Below are 21,514 nucleotides of genomic sequence, written 5' to 3' on the forward strand. Positions count from 1 at the left end.
GGAGGGACTGGTGCACTTCACAAAATAGATGGCATCATGAGGAAGGAAAATGATGTGGATATATTGAAGCAACATCTCAAGACATCAATCAGGAAGTTAAAGCTTGGTCGCAAATGGGTCTTCCAAATGGACAATGACCCCAAGCATACTTCCAAAGTTGTGCCAAAATGGCTTAAGGACAATAAAGTCAAGGTATTGGAGTGGCCATCACAAAGCCCTGACCTCAATCCTATAGAAAATGTGTGGGTAGAACTGAAAAAGCATGTGCGAGCAAGGAGGCCTACAAACCTGACTCAGTTACACCAGCTCTGTCAGGAGGAATGGGCCAAAATTCACCCAACTTATTGTGGGAAGCTTGTGGAAGGCTACCCGAAACGTTTGACCCAAGTTAAACAATTTAAAGGCAATGCTACCAAATACTAATTGAGTGTATGTAAAAAAAGCTGAAATAAATCATTCTCTCTGCTATTATTCTGACATTTCACATTCTTAAAATAAAGTGGTGATCCTAACTGACCTAAGACAGGGAATTTTTACTAAGATTAAATGTCAGGAATTGTGAAAAACTGAGTTTAAATGTATTTGGCTAAGGTGTATGTAAACTTCCGACTTCAACTGTACATACAACGTTTCAAGTCTTTAGGTCAAATGGGGCAGCGGATATAAGGGTTTAAGTGAGACTGCTTATAAAAGTGCTCCTCTGTGAACCCCTAAACATATATGATTTCTGGTTTCTGCAAATATTCATCTTCGCCTGACTGATGGAGTTGCTTTGGTAACTTTTGGTTGGTGTGGAGCTGGTTTAGAGGATTTTGATTGGTGTGGAGCTGGTGAAGGCGGTTTAGAGGATTTTGATTGGTGTGGAGCTGGTGGAGGCGGTTTAGAGGATTTTGATTGCTGTGGAGCTGGTGGAGGCGGTTTAGAGGATTTTGATTGGTCTGGAGCTTGTGGAGGTGGTTTAGAGGATTTTGATTGGTGTGAAGCTGGTGGAGGCGGTTTAGAGGATTTTGATTGCTGTGGAGCTGGTGGAGGCGGTTTAGAGGATTTTGATTGGTGTGAAGCTGGTGGAGGCGGTTTAGCGGACTTTGATTGGTGTGAAGCTGATGAGGATGGCTTAGTATGGCTCTTGGGTTTGGTCTGGACAAAGGGACGGGATTTTAACTTGAGGTTACGGAGCATTGAAGGGGTCACTTGTGAGTGTACTATGATTGGCTGCAAGTGGATGTAGTGGGTCTCTCTTTGGAAAACATTGGGGGCTGGAAGATAGGTTTGAGGGGGTGGGGGAGGTGGTGGTGGTGGTGGTGGTGGTGGCAGAGGAGGATGACATACAGGTCTAGAGCCTTCCTCATACTGAATGGCCTGGATGTTACGGTAGGTGGACAACATGGATGGCACCAGTTCATTAGGTACTCCCCTCTGCTGCAGGGTGTTGAGCGGGTGGGGCTCGTAGAAGTCGTGAGACCTGCCACAGTCCACGTCCGCAGCACAGGTTCCTGTGATGTAGCGCTCACAGACGTGGAGTCTTCTGCAGCTCTCCTTGTCAGGACAGTATCCGTACTCTCCACTACCTTTGTTGTATGTGAAGCAAACCTGGAGACAAACACAAACCACTCCTGATAAGGGCACATCAAATGTATTAAAGGGGAATTAAGTTTCTTTACTCTGGATATCTACATGCTCAGTTTGAGGATATACAGTATTAGGAGGTAATTATATTATGATGTAAATATGAACAAGACTCAAGAGAATGATGCAAAGACTCTAAAGAAAACACCAACCCATCCCAAATCCAGCTCAAAAATATGTTTTGTCATGCATTTAAGATGCATTAATACATTCTAGTATGAACCCATTCTACTTACAAAATGTTTGTTTTCTTTATTGCAAGTAAGAATAAAACATTTATCTTCTGAAAGTATATGTTTATGTGTGTATGCTTTTAAATTGCTTCCAATAAGCTGCAAGGAGCCTGAAAATACGAGCTTACTGGGGGTAAGAGGGTGTTGTCATTCTGCAACAGTAATGTACACAGCTCCTTCCTGTCCAGTTTCTCCAGGTGATGCTCTCTCAGGACTCGGATGTTGTGTTCTGACGTCAGCTGATGACAGAAGCGGCATTCTTGTCTGCAAATTACAAAGAAAGCAAGATACTTTCCCAATAGGCCTACTTCCCTTTTTAAAATCAGCATTTTGAGATTGATAATACTAACAGGAAAATGTTGGCGAAGAGCATATAATATCAAATGATAAAAGGGAAATGGCTATTGAACAGCTGTTGCTTTATAACACACCCCATCTGTTATGGCCGTGTCAGTTGAACGTATGATTGCATGGTTAGAGAAAGTGTTTTAGCTAGAGAGTAAAATGCCAGCATTTAGTTCGTCTTAATGACATTTCAAGAACATTTTACGGTTTCTAAAATACATACTGTAGCCTCTAAATCTTAATATTTAGAACCACATTATATTAAACAAATCTACAAACAGTATTAACAGGACCTTGAGTCTGACAAGGTCTATTGACCAAAAGAATAACAAGGTTTACCTCTCATTGAATCGACATGTTCCATAAAGGTAGAATATACACAGGTGTAAATTGCTGCAGCCATTACATTCCTTGGCTCTGCATAACCTCATCTTCGTCTTGGCAACTATCAGTTTGTTTCCCTCGGAGACAGCGCTGGTAAATATCTCCTGATTCCCTAAAACACTCTCCAGGTCGTCTTCTATCGTGCTAATGTTGGCACGCAATTCTTCCAGCTCAAAATACCCATTATGGGCACAGAGGACCTTATAGATCATAGCTGTTGTATCCATATCCGTCACCGTAGATCTTCTGCCTTGACTGTTCAAATCGGTTCAAATGCATGACTGCACATATTGACGAAGTAGACCTTTGCCCTCTTCTTCTTCTTCTTCTTCCTCAGCGGGGTTTATCGGCGGTTGGAATCCAACGTTATGGTGCATTACCGCCACCTACCGTACTGGAGTGTGGGCCAGAGACGGGGATAAACTAAATCCTACCTGCCAACCCTGTTTCTCTTAAAAAAGATAACAAAATATTTGAGACTATATCTAATGACGCTCTACTCAATATACTCTTTAAACTAATTTCCTGTATCCCCTTCTCCCTCATACCTCTCATCCTCTCTCTTTCCCTCTGATACTGCCCACACTGTAGCAATATGTGCTCCACAGTCTCTATTTCCTGACAATAATCACACTTTCCTGGTGGATGCTTTCCTATCACGTTTAATGTCTTATTCAGCTGGCTGTGTCCCACCCCTAATCTTGTAAAAATAGCCTCCTCTCTTCTGTCCCTTCCTGCCGTCCTCTCCTCCCCGACTTTCCTCTGTACTTAAAATTAATGCCTGCCCTTAGTATCTCTCTTCCACTGCTCCTGCCATCTCTTCACCATCACTGTAGATATCAGTCTATTTGCCTCTGCCTTGCTCATTGACACTTCAACATCAACATCCCCACTACTAAGTGCTTGTTTAGCCAATTCATCTACTGCCTCGTTCCCCTCCACCCCAACATGGGCTGGAACCCAAGTAAATCTCATCTGAATACCCATCTGTTTAATCCTGTCATGGGTTTGTAGCACCTCATAAAGCAGGTATTGTCTGCTACGTGAGCTAAAGGACTGGAGACTCATTAACACTGCACATGAATCAGAGCAAATATTTACTTTTGACATTTCCCAACATTTTGCCTTAATGATACATAATTTATTACTATACCTGATAAAGACTTCCCCACCCTAACCTGGATAGACCTTCCAAACAGGAAATCCTTTATCCAGTTGTACATTGTTCCTCCTACCCCCATAATATCAAGCTTGATTAACAAACCCTCCTTCCACATGATATCATACGCCTTCTCCACATCAAAAAAGACAGCTACAACAGTCTCCTTGTTCACCTGAGCCTTCCTAACTTTGCTCTCCATTCAAAACAAACCACCTCTACCTATGTGAAGCTAGCCACAATAAGGATTAGCCAAATCAGTCTACTCAAATACACCCACAGAACACATTTACATTTTAGTCATTTAGCAGACGCTCTTATCCAGAGCAACTTACAGTTAGTGAATATATATATATATATTTTTATACTGGCCCCCCATGGGAATCGAACCCACAACCCTGGCGATGCAAACGCCATGCTCTATCAACTGAGCTACATCCCTGCCGGCCATTCCCTCCCCTACCCTGGACCAATTGTGCACCACCCATGAGTCTCCCGGTCGCGGCCGGCTGCATCAGAGCCTGGATTTGAACCAGGATCTCTAGTGGCACAGTTAGCACTGCGATGCAGTGCCTTAGACCACTGCGCCACTCAGAAACACAACTGTAAAGAGTTTACACAAATATTAGCGTTGTAGCTGTTATTGCGGGACTTTGACTGTGGGAAATCACCTCCCCAGTCAGCCTATTGTGCATATTGACATTCATATTTCACTGTACAGCTTTACCTATGGATTGTGGATCAATGAAATGGGGTATCAGTCTACTCAGTGACACCCACAGAACACAATTATGATGAGATTACACAAATATTAGCATGATAGCTCATATTGCGGGACTCTGAAACCACTGTGACATGAACCACATAAAGCTTACCTGTCAACCTACTATGTGTATTGATGATTTACTACAGTCAAAGTCCCACAATAAGAGTTATGACACTAATATTTGTGTAAACTCTTCACAGATTAGTTCTGTGGATGTCACTGAGTAGACTAATACCCCATTTTATTGATCCACAATCCATAGGCTGTACTGTGAAATATAAAATATATACAACAGATTTTTGTCAAATTAACTAATGATTGTCTTTAGTTTAATTTAGCATTATCTAATGAAAATATGCCATGATTGCACTATTTGTATCCATTTGCATCACTTTCAATTAGGGATTTTTCTTTTTGAAGGCGAACTGCAAATTCCACTATTGTGGCTTATTCTTATTGTGGCTAGCTTCACATAGGTACCACTTCTGACGATACAAAACCTAAACTAGGCTGATAGATTAATTATTAATGACTAATTATTACACCCTGAAACTGTGTATAATGTGTTAGAAATGTGTGAGTGTAGGACCAGTAAAGGCTATGGCATTGAGCCACTATTTAGCAATGTGAGTAAGAGTTAGGCCAGACAACAAAGACAACTGAGAAACTAAGATAAAGAGGCCTCCCAATTTAGGGAGGGGAGAAACTGTTATGAAAACATGGTGCAGAATATTGTGAGAACGGCAATAACTGAGTAATGCAGGGAGTAGGATATGTGTGTGTGTGTGTGTGTGTATGTATGTGTGTATGCATGTGTGTATATGTGTGTGTGTGAACTGAAGATCAGTAGAGCAGTTTTAGAGTGGAAAACTACAGCCCGCCTACAGAGGGGAGGGATTTCTTTTTGTATGATGTATGAGTATAAAAGATGGACTCTGAAATTGTGATGGCAGAATTCTCAATTAATAAATATCTCTGACTATGCAGACCGGGACTCTGGCCGTTACTTAAATCCCAAAAGACTTACAACCTTTTGGGAGACGCACAGAGACACTAAAATAGTTTGTTAAATAATTCACATAAAATAGGCCTACATGTGAACACTCCCTGAGCTCTGAAAACAACAGAGTGAAGAAATATTCTTATTTTCTTTGTGTAGCAAGTGGCACCTAGTGGCTGGTATGAGAAGAGACATGCTAAAGATACGAGAAGTGTCAAGCTGCAGATTATGCGCGCTGAGGTCTCCTGGTCTGCGAACCTCAAAGCGCATGCATCTCAGATGGTATGTGCACGCGCAACCTGTACTTTTGTTGGGCGGATGTATCCGTGACATGCTGACCACACCGCTCGCGTTACAAAATACATTTACACACACCGACTGTGTAGGTATTGCATTTTGGTACACCAGAAGTACATTTATTTCCAATGGAACGCTGCGTTTGCCTTGCAGCATTGCGTTGCAGAGGCAGTTGCAGTGCGTTCTGTGTGGCGCATATGTTGGATTTATTGAACATACAGTGGGGAGAACAAGTATTTGATACACTGCCGATTTTGCAGGTTTTCCTACTTACAAAGCATGTAGAGGTCTGTCATTTTTATCATAGGTACACTTCAACTGTGAGAGACAGAATCTAAAACAAAAATCCAGAAAATCACATTATATGATTTTTAAGTAATTAATTTGCATTTTATTGCATGACATAAGTATTTGATCACCTACCAACCAGTAAGAATTCCGGCTCTCACAGACCTGTTAGTTTTTCTTTAAGAAGCCCTCCTGTTCTCCACTCATTACCTGTATTAACTGCACCTGTTTGAACTCGTTATCTGTATAAAAGACACCTGTCCACACACTCAATCAAACAGACTCCAACCTCTCCACAATGGCCAAGACCAGAGAGCTGTGTAAGGACCTCGGGGATAAAATTGTAGACCTGCACAAGGCTGGGTTGGGCTACAGGACAATAGGCAAGCAGCTTGGTGAGAAGGCAACAACTGTTGGCGCAATTATTAGAAAATGGAAGTTCAAGATGACGGTCAATCAACCTCGGTCTGGGGCTCCATGCAAGATCTCACCTCGTGGGGCATCAATGATCATGAGGAAGGTGAGGGATCAACCCAGAACTACACGGCAGGACCTGGTCAATGACCTGAAGAGAGCTGGGACCACAGTCTCAAAGAAAACCATTAGTAACACATTACGCCGTCATGGAATGAAATCCTGCAGCGCACGCAAGGTCCCCCTGCTCAAGCCAGCGCATGTCCAGGCCCGTCTGAAGTTTGCCAATGACCATCTGGATGATCCAGAGGAGGAATGGGAGAAGGTCATGTGGTCTGATGAGACAAAAATAGAGCTTTTTGGTCTAAACTCCACTCGCCGCGTTTGGAGGAAGAAGAAGGATGAGTACAACCCCAAGAACAGCATCCCAACCGTAAAGAATGGAGGTGGAAACATCATTCTTTGGGGATGCTTTTCTGCAAAGGGGACAGGACGACTGCACCGTATTGAGGGGAGGATGGATGGGGCCATGTATCGCGAGATCTTGGCCAACAACCTCCTTCCCTCAGTAAAAGCATTGAAGATGGGTCGTGGCTGGGTCTTCCAGCATGACAACGACCCGAAACACACAGCCAGGGCAACTAAGGAGTGGCTCCGTAAGAAGCATCTCAACGTCCTGGAGTGGCTTAGCCAGTCTCCAGACCTGAACCCAATAGAAAATATTTGTAGGGAGCTGAAAGTCCGTATTGCCCAGCGACAGCCCCGAAACCTGAAGGATCTGGAGAAGGTCTGTATGGAGGAGTGGGCCAAAATCCCTGCAGCAGTGTGTGCAAACCTGGTCAAGACCTACAGGAAACGTATGATCTCTGTAATTGCAAACAAAGGTTTCTGTACCAAATATTAAGTTCTGCTTTTCTGATGTATCAAATACTTATGTCATGCAATAAAATGCAAATTAATTACTTAAAAATCATACAATGTGATTTTCTGGATTTTTGTTTTAGATTCCGTCTCTCACAGTTGAAGTGTACCTATGATAAACATTACAGACCTCTACATGCTTTGTAAGTAGGAAAACCTGCAAAATCGGCAGTGTATCAAATACTTGTTCTCCCCACTGTATGCGTCAAACTGTATGCGGGTTGACAGAAATGGTAGCAGAAGGTGAATGTTGAACACATATCTAGATGATGCTGCATACTATTTTGTGCAATAACACAGTCGGTGTGTTCAAAGGATTATTCAATCATTGCATCCAAACTGCTAGCACACTTGAACGAGCCTCTGCATAGCCAGGCACTAAAATAGAACTTGGTTCTATTTGTGAAACTTGACACGCTGCAAGTCCCGCCTTTCCCATCTCCTCATTGGTTTTTAGGAGCATATACCCACATGGGTGATTGAAAGATGAACTAAGGTCCACACTCCTGTCCAGTTGGTGGTGGTAGTGCACCTTAAAGTTGGTTTCCAACCGCCATATAAAGTCCAAAGAAGAAGAAGACTGGAGGAGAGATTACTAGAAACTAACTCTGTTTACCCTTTTATCTGTGGATTAATTGTTGGCGTAGAGGACCTTGTGTATTTCAGGTAAAATAACAACCCAATGTTTATATCCCAGGACATATTAGCTAGTAACAGCAAGCCATGAATGTTTCATGGTTTCGACCTGTCCCCAAATTAATATAGTTGGTTCAGAGTTCGTTTTGATGTTTCAACCTGCGTGTCCTGATGGCGTCTGGTGTGGATGGACAAAAACAACATGAGCGCGATGGCGCAACGTGGACGCGCTCCCGGTGTAATCAGCATGCAAGTCAGTAGCTTTGTTCCACAGCGCCAGTGTGCTACGCACATACCATCTCTGGTCCAGGGCGTTATGTTAACCACTGTTGCTGGTGCAGCTAGCTAGTACACACCAGCAAGCTAATACACACTACTACTAGTTGGCTACCAGGGTTTCCGTAATGAAAATGTGGTCCCGGACATTTGACCGGCAGCAATTTAATTTACATGTACAGGACCCATATGCATTGGATGCGTAACAGTGGAGGCTCCTCACAGGAGGAAGGGTAGGACCTCCTTTAGTGAATTTGATAAAAAATGAAAAGTGAAACATTGAAAAAGTTATCCTTTTTAGATAAAACTATACTAAATATATTCACGTCACCAAATCATTTATTAAAATGCCTTTTACTGAGGAGTGGCTTCCGTCTGGCCACTTTACCAAAAAGGCCTGATTGGTGGAGTACTGCAGAGATGGTTGTCCTTCTGGAAGGTTCTCCCATCTACACAGAGGAACCCTAGAGCTCTGTCAGAGTGACCATCAGGTTCTTGGTCACCTCCCTGACCAAGGCCCTTCTCCCCCGATTGCTCAGTTTGGCCGGGCAGCCAGCTCTAGGAAGAGTCTTGATGGTTCAAAACTTCTTCCATCTAAGAATGATAAGGCCACTGTGTTCTTGGGGACCTTCAATGCTGCAGACATTTTTTGGTACCCTTCCCTTGATCTGTGCCTCGACACAATCCTGTCTCGGAGCTCTATGGACAATTTCTTTGACCTCATGGCTTTGAATTTGCTCTGACATGCACTGTCAACTGTGGGACCTTATATAGACAGGTGTGTGCCTTTCCAAATCATGTCCAATCAATTGAATTTAGCACAGGTGGACTCCAATCAAGTTGTAGAAACATCTCAAGGATGATCAATGGAAACAGGATGCATCTGAGCTCAATTTCGAGTCTCATAGCAAAGGGTCTGAATACTTATGTAAATAAGGTGTGTATATATATATACACTGCTCAAAAAAATAAAGGGAACACTAAAATAACACATCCTAGATCTGAATGAATGAAATAATCTTATTAAATACTTTTTTCTTTACATACTTGAATGTGCTGACAACAAAATCACACAAAAAGTATCAATGGAAATCAAATGTATCAACCCATAGAGGTCTGGATTTGGAGTCACCCTCAAAATTAAAGTGGAAAACCACACTACAGGCTGATCCAACTTTGATGATGTAATGTCCTTAAAACAAGTCAAAATGAGGCTCAGTAATGTGTGTGGCCTCCACGTGCCTGTATGACCCCCCTACAACGCCTGGCATGCTCCTGATGAAGTGGCGGATGGTCTCCTGAGGGATCTCCTCCCAGACCTGGACTAAACCATCCGCCAACTCCTGGACAGTCTGTGGTGCAACGTGGCGTTGGTGGATGGAGCGAGACATGATGTCCCAGATGTGCTCAATTGGATTCAGGTCTGGGGAACAGGCGGGCCAGTCCATAGCATCAATGCCTTCCTCTTGCAGGAACTGCTGACACACTCCAGCCACATGAGGTCTAGCATTGTCTTGCATTAGGAGGAACTCAGGGCCAACCGCACCAGCATATGGTTCAAGGGGTCTGAGGATCTCATCTCGGTACCTAATGGCAGTCAGGCTACCTCTGGCGAGCACATGGAGGGCTGTGCGGCCCCCCAAAGAAATGCCACCCCACACCATGACTGACCCACCGCCAAACCGGTCATGCTGGAGGACGTTGCAGGCAGCAGAACGTTCTCCACGGCGTCTCCAGACTCTGTCACGTCTGTCACGTGCTCAGTGTGAACCTGCTTTCATCTGTGAAGAGCACAGGGTGCCAGTGGCGAATTTGCCAATCTTGGTGTTCTCTGGCAAATGCCAAACGTCCTGCACGGTGTTAAGCTGTAAGCACAACCCCCACCTGTGGACGTCGGGCCCTCATACCACCCTCATGGAGTCTGTTTCTGACCGTTTGAGCAGACACATGCACATTTGTGGCCTGCTGGAGGTCATTTTGCAGGGCTCTGGCAGTGCTCCTCCTGCTCCTCCTTGCACAAAGGCGGAGGTAGCAGTCCTGCTGCTGGGTTGTTGCCCTCCTATGGCCTCCTCCACGTCTCCTGACTGAAGGGTCATTCCGATAATGACTAATATGTATACTGAACACAAATATAAACGCAACATTTTCTATACACACAAAAGCTTATTTCTCTCAGATTTGGTGCACAAATTTGTTTACATCTCTGTTAGTGAGCATTTCTCCTTTGCCAAGATAATCCATCCGACAGGTGTCACATGTCAAGAAGCTGATTAAACAGCATGATCATCATAAAAGTGCTGTCTGACAGATTTTCCACTAAAAGGCTCTGTATCTGTATGGTGTGAATGTGATACATAAGGAATATAATACACACGTCAATTTAATTCTGCAAAATTAACCTATAGACCGATAAGCATGACTGGTCAAATGTATTTACAGCAATGAAAAAAAAAACATATTTTTTCAAAAACCATATTTCGCAAATTTTTTATTTTCTTCTCCCGGACAATTGGCAGGTTCCAATTTTATTTATCGGCTTTAAAAAAAAGAAAATGCTATTATAGGCTAACTGGAAACACTGCTAGCTACCTACCTACCTAGCAGTGGTGTAGGGGTGCTTTTCAGAAGTGGGTAAACTCAAGTTTTGCCCCAAAAAAATCCAAAACGGCCTGCCGGTGAAGGAAAGGCGCCCTGTGTGAAAAATGCTGTTTTCCTATAGTTTTTTAAATTCTGATTTACTATATTTTTTCAGGTTTTCACTCAAAATCCACACTTTTTAGAAAAACGACCATGGGAAAAATAAAAATATTTGGAGGGTGTAGTTGCCTTTTAATTCAATTTCTCACCTAGCAAGAGACCATTTGGCTAGCCGTGTTTCTGTACTGTACAATGTAGGCCTACATGGCAGAGTTAGCAAAACAAATGCCCTCCCAATTGATACAAACCATCATTATTTAATTCTGCCAGGTAGGCTGACTTTGCAGTCAACATTAAATTGGGAAGGTTTTTTGGGAAAGCCTATAGAAATGTTCATTCAAACCGCTCATGATGACTGAATTGCGCACTACAAAGATTCAACCAAGACTTCGGACCAAACTTTTTCAATGCATATCCATTGTTTCCTTAGTTAGCATATACTTGTAGATATAAGTTGAAACGTCTATTGTACTACATAATTGATACGGCGTATACCTTCACTATACTACTTGGATATGCATCAGTGGGGATTAAGAAGTAATACGCAATACCCACTGAAAGAAAAGCCCCCACTACACCACTGCTACCTAGTATACACTAGCTAGCTAGTACACACTACTAGCTAGTATACCTAGTATAATAATAATAATATGCCATTTAGCAGACGCTTTTATCCAAAGCGACTTACAGTCATGTGTGTATACATTTTTACATATGGGTAGTCCCGGGATCGAACCCACTACCCTGGCGTTACAAGCGCCATGCTCTACCAATTGAGCTACAGAGGACCACATTGAGCTACAGAGGACCACAAGCTAGCTAGTACACACTACTAACTAGCTAGTACACATTACTAGCTAGCTAGTACACACTGGCTCGCTAATACATGCACCATTCAACCTGTCTGAGCCCGTATACCTCACAGCGTCTGTGTCCTGAGAAGGTATCTGCTGGAGCCAGACCCTATTGAAAGATACTGGACTCATGTATAATGAGAAGATTATAATTTTACCAATTAAAAATCTGTCAAAGTAAAAGTTATAATTTGTCTGACATGCATCTGATTTATAATTAGCTTGCCTCCATATAACAGTTATTTTGGACTGGGCCATTCATATCAACACAAAATGTGTGTCACCACACACACTCAATCGCTTTCTCGCTCGCTCACACGCACACATATATGGGAGCAACTGAATCTGCAACACCAGGGAAATTAATTCTGCCTGTTACTTTCACATTCTGCCTTCACAGCTATCCATGTTGTTCACATTCTGCCTTCACAGGTATCCATGTTGTTCACATTCTGCGTTCACAGGTATCCATGTTGCTCACAGTCTGCCTTCACAGGTATCCATGTTGTTCACATTCTGATATGACAGGTATCCATGTTGTTGTGGCTGGCAACAAAAGCACCCCTGATTTTCTCTCTTTATCTCAGTCAGTAATTCATATTTACATGATTAAGGGTCAACGGTGATCTCATGATGTCCCAGCACCAGGCTGTATGGTTTTACAGTTCTTAGCTCTGAGCTCTGGCTTGATAGTAAGGAGCAAACATGGCGTCCCACATCTGCTTCAGCATCTGCAGCAGCCGTGAGATCCAGGGGAAAGATGAGGGATGAGCTGTGGAGAAGCCAAGAATCATCATAACATTTCTGCTCTTTATGTTCTGATATCTATCTATCGCTGTTCAGCGCTTAGGTGCTTAAATACTGTAGGTAGGTTAGGTGCAATCAAAAGCTAGACAAAAGCTGTATGCTAAGTGCTAGACTAGTATTAACTAAAGCAACCACATTATTTGGATGTTGACAGTTTCTTTCAATGATTGAATAATAGGCTTACAACATTGTTTTTTGTTGTTTACCTGGATCCATCCGGACAAAAAGCATATAGAGAAGGACCACAGCCAGAAAGACTCTCCGAAGAGGGAATGACCCAGCACTGGCTACTGATAGTCCTCTGTTGAAAAGCCTAAGCAAGGCCTCAAGTTTCTGAATCACAGCACCTATAAAGCACAAACACACAGTCAGTGACACTGTCTGGCAGCATTAAAGTCAATACAAAGGGTTAATGTAACTGTAAGTGAGATGCACCTTGAGGTGTGTTAAGTCCAGCAGCCACCACCACAGGACTGGGGTTTGGACTAGGGCTTGGAGGTTGTTCTTGGCTGAGGTTCTCTTTATTCTCCACGATATCCAGTGCTGTTTGTTTCTGGTCCTCTGTGAATGAAATACCTCCCACCCCACCAGAAACCAACTCCCGTGCCTCTGTCATATGACCTAAAGGCACTAGAATATGCAGTAAATACAGCTCTGCTACAGTCCCAAATCCTGCCAATCTCCCATTGGATGGACAGCACAGCCAAACATTGCCTGCCTCCTGCATCATAGCTTGCTCACCCACTTTGGTGTATAGGAGTATGCTACAAAAATGAAGAGGGACATAGAGAAAAACATGACTTCAGGGTGAATTGGGGAATACATTTACATGCCAATTGAAAACATAGATCACAATGTGCAGTGTATGCAGTGTATAGCACTGTTATAAATGGTGTGCAAGAAATGAGTGCCTGCATATTAACCATATTAAATTTTCCTCACCACATCTGCATTATTTTGGCAGGTATTTTCTCAGGGCACTCATAATGCTGCAGAATCCATGCCAGTACACCAGGCCACTGATTGAGTTCAGCCAATGCTTGAATCCCCACAATGCAGATTGCAGCCTTCAACTCACCATACCTGAAAGTCAGATGGACAACGGTTTAGTCCAATAATGCAATGCAACAAGGACCATGTCATAAAAGCAGAGCAAATTATAAGAATTAGTACCCACCTGCTGTCCTCTTGCTCCGCGTTTAAAAGGCTCTCCAGGCCTCTCTCACATGTGTCGAACGCAGCTTGGAAATCCTTCTGAACCATTAACTGTTCGGCAGCTGAGTCCAACAGGCCATGTGTCAGTCCAAAATTTGAACTCAGCGGGGGGCTTTGATGGACAGACCCGAAGCTGAGAGTGTGAACCATTGAGGTGGACGAGTTGCTCCTCATTGTACTGTATGCAGCTAACGTTACTTCTATTTAGTTGTTTGTGCCGACAAATTGTAAGACGCATCACCGACTGTCAACCAAACATTAGTAATGTATTTACCAATATGTTAAACGTGCCATCAATTATGTGGTGGTGGTAAGTTTAATTGCAAAAAACTGTGGTACCTGCCTTGTACAAATTTGTTTACATTCTGAGGCAATCTACATGCTCTTATTTGACTTCCGCACTCGCCACCAATCATATTCAGAGATTACTCATGAACACAAGGCAGCCAATCACTTGCGTTCTTATTCATACGTACACCTCGATGTGCGCTCGATTTAGCTCGCCCGGCGTGCGGGATGAGTGGGTCTTTTGGTACCTCTTTTGACACCCTCCAAAATATGCTTGCAATTCAAAGAAAAAGGAATGTTGCCAATCAGATTTCCCTATGCGACATTAAAGTATTAATTAACTCATTCATAAATGTAACCACTGAATATGATAATTGATTTGTGGGATCTCTGGAACAATGGAGCATTTGCACACACCTTTGCATCACTGTTTTTGTAAGGACAGAAAGTGATGAAGTTGTAGAACTCAAAATAACTCTATGCCATGAGCTAATAATACGTTGCAAAGTAAGGTTTGGGTGTTAAGGGACTTTCATTTCCTCCATTTTCTGTTGAGAGACCGATTTTAGAAGGTACTAAATATTAGACATGATGTTTGATGTTGGACCTGCAGCAATTTGAAATACTTATTTTTCATAGCAGTAGGGATCTCTCCCAAACATCCTCACAACGTTCAGCTGAATAAACATGAAAAGAAGAAAAAAAGAAACGGCATACTTTCCCTTTCTGTATTATTCAAGTCACATAATGTGGTGGTGTAGAGTGGTGACATGTCAGATAAGTTATTGTGAATACAACACTTAGTTTCCCAGAAATGCCGGCACCCATTGTCAACACATGCAATTACAACAAAACATGTCAAATGAAAATAAAGCAGCTATAATGCCTTTGTTACCTGCTGTGTTGACACATTTTTAACAATAGGCAGCCAAGCGACGGATGAACTGAAATGGACAGCCACAGTCTCCCAAGCGTTATGAAATGAGAGAGCAGATACATTTTTTAACATTTTACATTTACATTTTAGTCATTTACCAGACGCTTTTATCCAGAGCGACTTACAGTTAGTGAATACATATTTTTTTATACTGCCCCCCCCCGTGGGAATTGAACCCACAACCCTGGCATTGCAAACGCCATGCTCTATCAACTGGGCTACATTTTAACAGTTTACTGTTGAATCCTCACATGAGGTCTCACTCTGAAGTTTCTTTGCTCATGACAGAAATACTTCACAGTTCACACACAGGGGCAAACTACATGACCTTGCTGTTATTCATCAGGAGTGTGTGCAGAGCGACAGAAATGAGAAGCCAATTGTTTGACGATGCATTCAACCCCATTTTAGTGTTGAAATTTGTGCCACATTTGATGTTATTTGGTTATGATTTGGTTATGAATGAATTATACTGATATTTTCTGGATATTAGAGAGAACATCAATAAGGCCATCTGCTCCTATAGCGCGTATACTTTCTCTGTTGTGAAGTTGTTGTTGAAAGCAACCCCCCTGTCATCTGTACAGCTGCCGCTACAAGGGGGGTTTGGGTTCTCGCCCCATGGAATTCCGTGTTTAAAGCTGTGCACACAAGCAAAACTTCACACACACAGGCACACACACACGCAAAGACCACAAAAACTTTAGTGCGCACGCACATGCATGCATGCACGCACGTACACACACACACACTCACACTCAGTCCAATGAATGCAGCATGGCTTTGACCCGTCTAAACTGCCTTAATTACTCATGTTGTTGAAGCTTGGGAAGACTGCTGGCTTTGTTCCCCGCTTGTGCAGGATTGGTGAGTTTCCGTGGTTACTGACTGATCTGATTTGCAAGAGCCAATGAGGGGGTAAAAAACAAGTTCAGGGGAGAGGGCCTTGTGCAAGTGTGAGGGGTATACTAGTCTACCCGTTCAGCTCCTACAGCTCCACCCAGCTTGTCTCGTCTCTCAGCTTGTCTTCTATACTCGTCCTCTACATACAGCAGTCTTCATTGGATACATACAAGTAGTTTCAGTATAAGAAGAGTGATATGAATGTTATAGTTTATCCATAGAAGGAATGATAATACTTTTATGTTCATAAAGAGAGAATACTTTTTGTTCACTTAAAGGGACTACTTCTCTGTTTTCTTCAAACTGGAATGTGAAAGGATTTTTGCTGCTTAAAAGTAACTTTTGGTATTTGATTTATTCACTGGAAGGTGTTGGTGTCTGCTGGCTGTCTAAACAAGGTGTATGCACACCTTCAAGGCTGCTGAGGCATGGGCATAGATGGAGTTCAGTCAAAGGAAGAGGGGGATGAGGTGAAGGAGAAGAAAGAAGATAAGGTGATCCACCTGAGAAGGACGATAGGTCTGCTTCCGGCTATCTCCTTCATCATCGGTACCGTGGTGGGCAGCGGCATCTTCATTGCACCAAAAGGGGTTCTGATTAACAGTGGTAGTGTGGGGCTGTCACTGGTGGTGTGGGCACTGTGTGGGGTCCTCTCGACCTTCGGTAAGTACCAACTGTCATTTTAAAAGAGGTAGTGGGTACCTATGAAGGCAGGAGGTGTATAATTGTGATGTTTGAGAGTGGCAGTTGCTAACATAATATCCATCCTGAAACATTTTTATTAAGAATTCACACATCAGGCTGATTCAGTATTGTTAAAGGTCCAATGCAGCCGTTTTTATCTCAATATCAAATCATTTCTTGGTAACAATTAAGTACCTTACTGTGATTGTTTTCAATTAAAAATTGTCAAAAATATACAAAAAGAGCTTCTTAGCTAAAAGCAATTTCTCACTCTGTCTGGGAGAGGTCTGAATGAGGAACCTAATTGGAGGAGCCTAATGGGAGAGATAGGTAACCTAAAAACTAGCTGTTATTGGCAGAGAGGTCTATTATTGTTATTGGTCTATTAACTTATACTGCCTGGTGATGTCGCCAGGTAGGCCAAAACTCCACCCATGCAAAACGAGCTGACATTTCTGGCAGTCTTTTCAAACAGCTCTTACACTAAAATCTTACACTAAAAGGGCATTATCATAATTTTCCAAATTTCACAGTATTTTTCCAACCTCATAGTGTGGAAATATATATAAAACACTGGTAAATCATGTTGTTGACTGCACTGCCCCTTTAATTCACAGGCAGCACACAACATTCACTCCCCAAATGGAAGTGTAGGCTACCCCAGAAGTGTAACCTAGTACTTTCTGTATTTTCTTTGGCAGAAAACTGTGTATTCACTTAGTGTCACGGATTCTGCCGAGACTGCCCTTCCTTCTGGCTCGGGCAGGCTTCGGCGTTCTTCATCACCGGAGTACTAGCTGCTGCCGCTCTATGTTATATGTTTCTATGTTCATTTGATTGTTGTCTGTTGTTGCACACCTGTTCCCTATTATGTTAGTTTGTCTTCCCTATTTAACCTGTTCACGTCCACTGTGTGGTGTGCGTGTTTATTGGATTGTACGAGTGTCATTTTGTGAGCGGGTTTTGCTCCTCCCTTGTTGTTGGAGGTTTTCTTTTATTTCTTTACTTCTCAGTAAAGTGGTTCTTCATCTCATTCTGTATCCTGCGCTTGACTCTGGCCTACCGCATTCCACCGACATTCGTGACACTTAGCTGAATCATCTGGCCAGGGTCCACAATCCTCTGGTATTTGCACATGCGATCAACCTTTGCAACTATAAAGTAACTTTGACTTATCTTATTTAATTAAGATAACAGTTCCCTGTACAGGTTATTGTCATACATGCCTCCACTATTACTTGTATCATTAACGCACATTAACAATGTTTACTATTAAACTGATGGTTTAATATACAGATATAGGATCTTCATTTGAGCCAGTTTGCTACAGCAGGAAAAGGAGCCTGCAGCAACAGGAAATATGAATTATTATGTGATTACAATTAATGGCAATTTTTGTAGGGGTTGATGCATTTTTCATTAGGGCAAATCAAGTCTGAAATGTGGAAATTACAAACTTTAGAAGCCTTTTTAAACCTCAAATACACTACAAGTTTGCATTTCCTGCTGTGCAGGAAAATTCTCAGCAACAAAAGTGATCAAATTAAGATCTGTACTATTCATAAAGACTGTTTATAGGGTAATAGCCTATGGCTGACCAAATAAACAGATCAAAAGGGTAGCATGGGCTGAAAGCAGGGGGTGGATGTCTGGCTGATATTTCCCAAGTTTCCCCCAAGTTTTTAACTTTATTATACCACAGTTATAAGCACAGCAATAACTAATGATATGCACGGAATAGTGAATATTAAAAAAAAATCAGTTTCCTGAATGTATAGAGATAGTGATACAATATAAAATATCCCAGCCCACTGAGCAAAAATTTGTTGAATCAACATTGTTTCCACATCATTTCAACCAAGAAATTCAATGTGATGACGTTGAGTCAACATGGAAAACTGACTGTATTTGAAAAAAGTAATCAACGTAAGGGAATGTAGTCTTTTTTTCACCCAACTTTTCACCTAAATCCAAAGACATGGTGACATTTTTTGTTGATTTCACGTTGAATTCACGTTAGTTGACAACTCAACCAAATGTAAATCAAAACTAGACGTTGAACTGACGCCTGTGCCCTGTGGGAGATGTGTCATCTGTCTCTGTCCTTTGTCCAGGGGCCTTGTGCTATGCTGAGCTGGGAACCACTTTTACAAAGTCAGGGGGCCACTACACCTATCTGCTGGAGACATTAGGACCCTTGCCTGCGTTCCTGCGACTCTGGGCAGAGTTTTTATTTATCAGGTCAGCAGCCTGTATCTCTGTGTCTCTTTTCATACACTCTTAGAATAGTTTAGGAGACAGTATAGTTTAGTACAAGTTTGTCTAATGCTTTTACTGTACTCCATGTGGACTGTAAAGGCCAGCTGTAGCCTCCTACGTGTCCCTGGCGTTTGGACGTTATGTGGTGGAACCCTTTTTCAGCCCTTGTGCTCCTCCCACAGCGCTGATTAAACTGGTCAGCATCCTTGGAGTGAGTGAGTGATAAAATACAATCTATATGACTTTGTGAATGGTATGATTACAATGGAACGCTGTTTCAACTAGGCCTATCTTCCCCCTCTCCCTGTAGCATTTGTGGTGGCGATAAACTGCTGGAGTGTGACCCTGGCCTCTCGCACCCAGGTCACACTGACATTCATCAAGATGTTTGCCCTGGTCCTAATCATCGTTCCTGGCATCATGGCATTAGCCAGAGGTGGGGTAGTGGTTTTGGTATAGTAACATGATACATGATACATATAATATACCCAGGACCCTATTCAATCAAACCTGCTAACTCGTCTTTCTCTCTCCCCTCTCTAGGACAGACAGAGAACTTCCAGAATGGCTTTGAGATTGATACACTAACACTGGATAAGCTACCATTGGCCTTTTATTCTGGTCTATATGCCTATGGTGGATGGTAAGCAGTGCACAAGAAAATCAAATGTCATACCATTGTTGTGTTATCCATAAAGAACTGTTAACTGTTAAATTGACATCTTGTACTTTCTTTGCAGGTTTTATCTGAATTTTGTCACAGAGGAGGTCATTAACCCAAATAGGTATTTAAAAAAAAAAAAAAACGATGTGATTGACCATTTATTTCCACACAAAAAAATCAAGTACCCTCATGTCTGTGTTTGTCTGCTCTATTTTGTCAGAAACATCCCACTGGCAATCATCTTCTCCATGGTGACGGTGACTGTGTGCTACGTTCTTGTCAACGTGGCCTATTACACCATGATGACAGCAGAGGAGCTTCTTGTGTCTGACGCGGTGGCTGTGGTCAGTACTGTGGCATCAGATGGTCAAAGCCAAGAGAAGGAAAATAACTACATGTGAAATGAACTGCATGTCAGCCTCATATATGCTGTCTGTTTATCGCAGACGTTTGCCAACCGTGCTCTTCACGGCTTGGCCTCTGTGATTCCTGTACTGGTTGCTGTATCCTGTCTTGGGGCGCTGAACGGTGGCTTCTTTGGAGCACCCAGGTAATAAAGCTGCACTCTCGTAATTCAGAAACGTACACCTTAATGTACGCTTGGCTGGTTCTATTCACGAGACGTCTGTCTGTCCGTGGTGCAGGATGCTGTTCGTGGGGGCCAGGGAGGGACACTGGCCAGTCCTCTTCTCAATGATCCACATCCGTAGAAACACGCCTCTGCCTGCTGTGCTGCTGCTGGTATAGTCTAATACTACTGCCCATAGTCTACCTTGTCAACCCTATTAGAGTCCCTTTATAGACATCTGTATTGTGGGTATGTCCTTATTGGTTTGATGAGGTAGGTCTATGCTTTCATGGTCCAGTTGAGATGTTTGTGTTGTCCTTCCTGCAGTATCCATTGGTGGTAGTGATGGTGGCCAGAGGAGAGATCTTCCAGCTGATCAACTTTGCTTCCTTCTCTCGGTGGCTCTTCATTGCCATGGCGACCATGGGGATGCTCATCCATCGCTACCGCTTCCCCCTCCACCCAAGACCCTTCAAGGTTGCTATGACTACTATAATTAACTTATGTCACTTGTTTGGTACTTACTAGTTGGCTGTTTCTTTACAGTTTACCTATGGTTTTATTCCTATGATCAGCTCATAATTCTATTATGTCTACTAGGTGCCACTGGCCATCGCAGTCACCTTCACAGTGGTGTGCTTCTTCATCGTTGGGCTGTCTCTGTACTCAGACCCCTGGAACACAGGGGGCAGCTGTGCTCTCACCCTATCTGGAGTCCCTGTCTACTACCTGACCGTCCACCGCTCACGCCTGCCCACCAGATGGAGAAAGCTCTTCAGTGAGTCACACACCCTTATCATGCCACTATAATGCCATTGTCATCATACTGAATTACTGATAGCAGAAATGTCAGGTGAGGGTGGTGTTGTGGGGGATAGTAATGGCTGTTGCGAGTCACTGAAGGGACTGTCTCTCTATTCTCCAGACTACTGCAGTAAGCAGCTTCAGATATTGCTGGAGGTGGCTCAGCAGGAAGTCCAGACCTACTGAAGACACCTCTTCACTCACACTGACCAGACAGACACCTATTGCTGTGCCCTCCATATTGTATATGGATGTGAATACCAAGGCATGTTAGTTAGATTAGGAAAATAATGAGCTGTTAACTCTACAACATTCACTGCTGGGAAAGTTAGTTTACTTGAATTAAGGAGGTGTACTTTTTACGCTTTGAATACAAGATAGTTTTGTGTGGATTATTTACATTTAAAATGATGTTCATCAACAAATGTTGACATACTGGTATTTGGTACTTAAATAAAACAAGAGAAACTGTATTATTATTAATTTATT

At 42.7% G+C, this 21,514-nt stretch overlaps 3 protein-coding genes across 4 annotated transcripts; 1 reads left to right on the top strand and 2 right to left on the bottom strand.

Moving 5' to 3' along the window:
* Positions 1 to 555: 555 nt before the first annotated feature.
* Positions 556 to 2,901, bottom strand: LOC121557845 (protein mono-ADP-ribosyltransferase PARP12-like). Its single transcript, XM_041871313.1, has 3 exons — positions 2,544 to 2,901; positions 1,988 to 2,123; positions 556 to 1,590 (listed from the first exon to the last, which is right to left on the bottom strand). Exons 1-3 carry the CDS (start codon positions 2,813 to 2,815, stop codon positions 745 to 747), a joined length of 1,254 nt encoding a protein of 417 aa, XP_041727247.1. The 5' UTR covers positions 2,816 to 2,901; the 3' UTR covers positions 556 to 744.
* An 8,903-nt stretch (positions 2,902 to 11,804) lies between these two features.
* LOC121557847 (peroxisome assembly protein 26-like) lies at positions 11,805 to 14,311 on the bottom strand. Its single transcript, XM_041871314.1, has 5 exons — positions 13,881 to 14,311; positions 13,646 to 13,786; positions 13,139 to 13,467; positions 12,910 to 13,050; positions 11,805 to 12,668 (listed from the first exon to the last, which is right to left on the bottom strand). The coding sequence occupies exons 1-5, from the start codon at positions 14,090 to 14,092 to the stop codon at positions 12,565 to 12,567; spliced, it is 927 nt and encodes a 308-aa protein (XP_041727248.1). The 5' UTR covers positions 14,093 to 14,311; the 3' UTR covers positions 11,805 to 12,564.
* Positions 14,312 to 15,897: 1,586 nt separating this feature from the next.
* LOC121557836 (cystine/glutamate transporter) lies at positions 15,898 to 21,498 on the top strand. 2 transcript variants are annotated; one of them, XM_041871302.2, is made up of 13 exons: positions 15,898 to 16,010; positions 16,415 to 16,709; positions 18,845 to 18,971; positions 19,089 to 19,204; positions 19,300 to 19,425; positions 19,533 to 19,632; positions 19,730 to 19,774; positions 19,874 to 19,997; positions 20,100 to 20,203; positions 20,298 to 20,394; positions 20,549 to 20,698; positions 20,822 to 20,999; positions 21,147 to 21,498. In XM_041871302.2, the coding sequence occupies exons 2-13, from the start codon at positions 16,475 to 16,477 to the stop codon at positions 21,209 to 21,211; spliced, it is 1,467 nt and encodes a 488-aa protein (XP_041727236.1). In that variant the 5' UTR covers positions 15,898 to 16,010; positions 16,415 to 16,474; the 3' UTR covers positions 21,212 to 21,498. The 2 variants fall into 2 exon arrangements, with proteins under 2 accessions (XP_041727236.1, XP_041727237.1); XM_041871303.2 differs by lacking the exon at positions 15,898 to 16,010 and adding an exon at positions 16,129 to 16,218.
* The last annotated feature ends 16 nt before the right edge of the window (positions 21,499 to 21,514 follow it).

The sequence above is a fragment of the Coregonus clupeaformis genome, chromosome 28, assembly GCF_020615455.1.
Source record: "Coregonus clupeaformis isolate EN_2021a chromosome 28, ASM2061545v1, whole genome shotgun sequence".
Taxonomy (NCBI): Eukaryota; Metazoa; Chordata; class Actinopteri; order Salmoniformes; family Salmonidae; genus Coregonus; species Coregonus clupeaformis.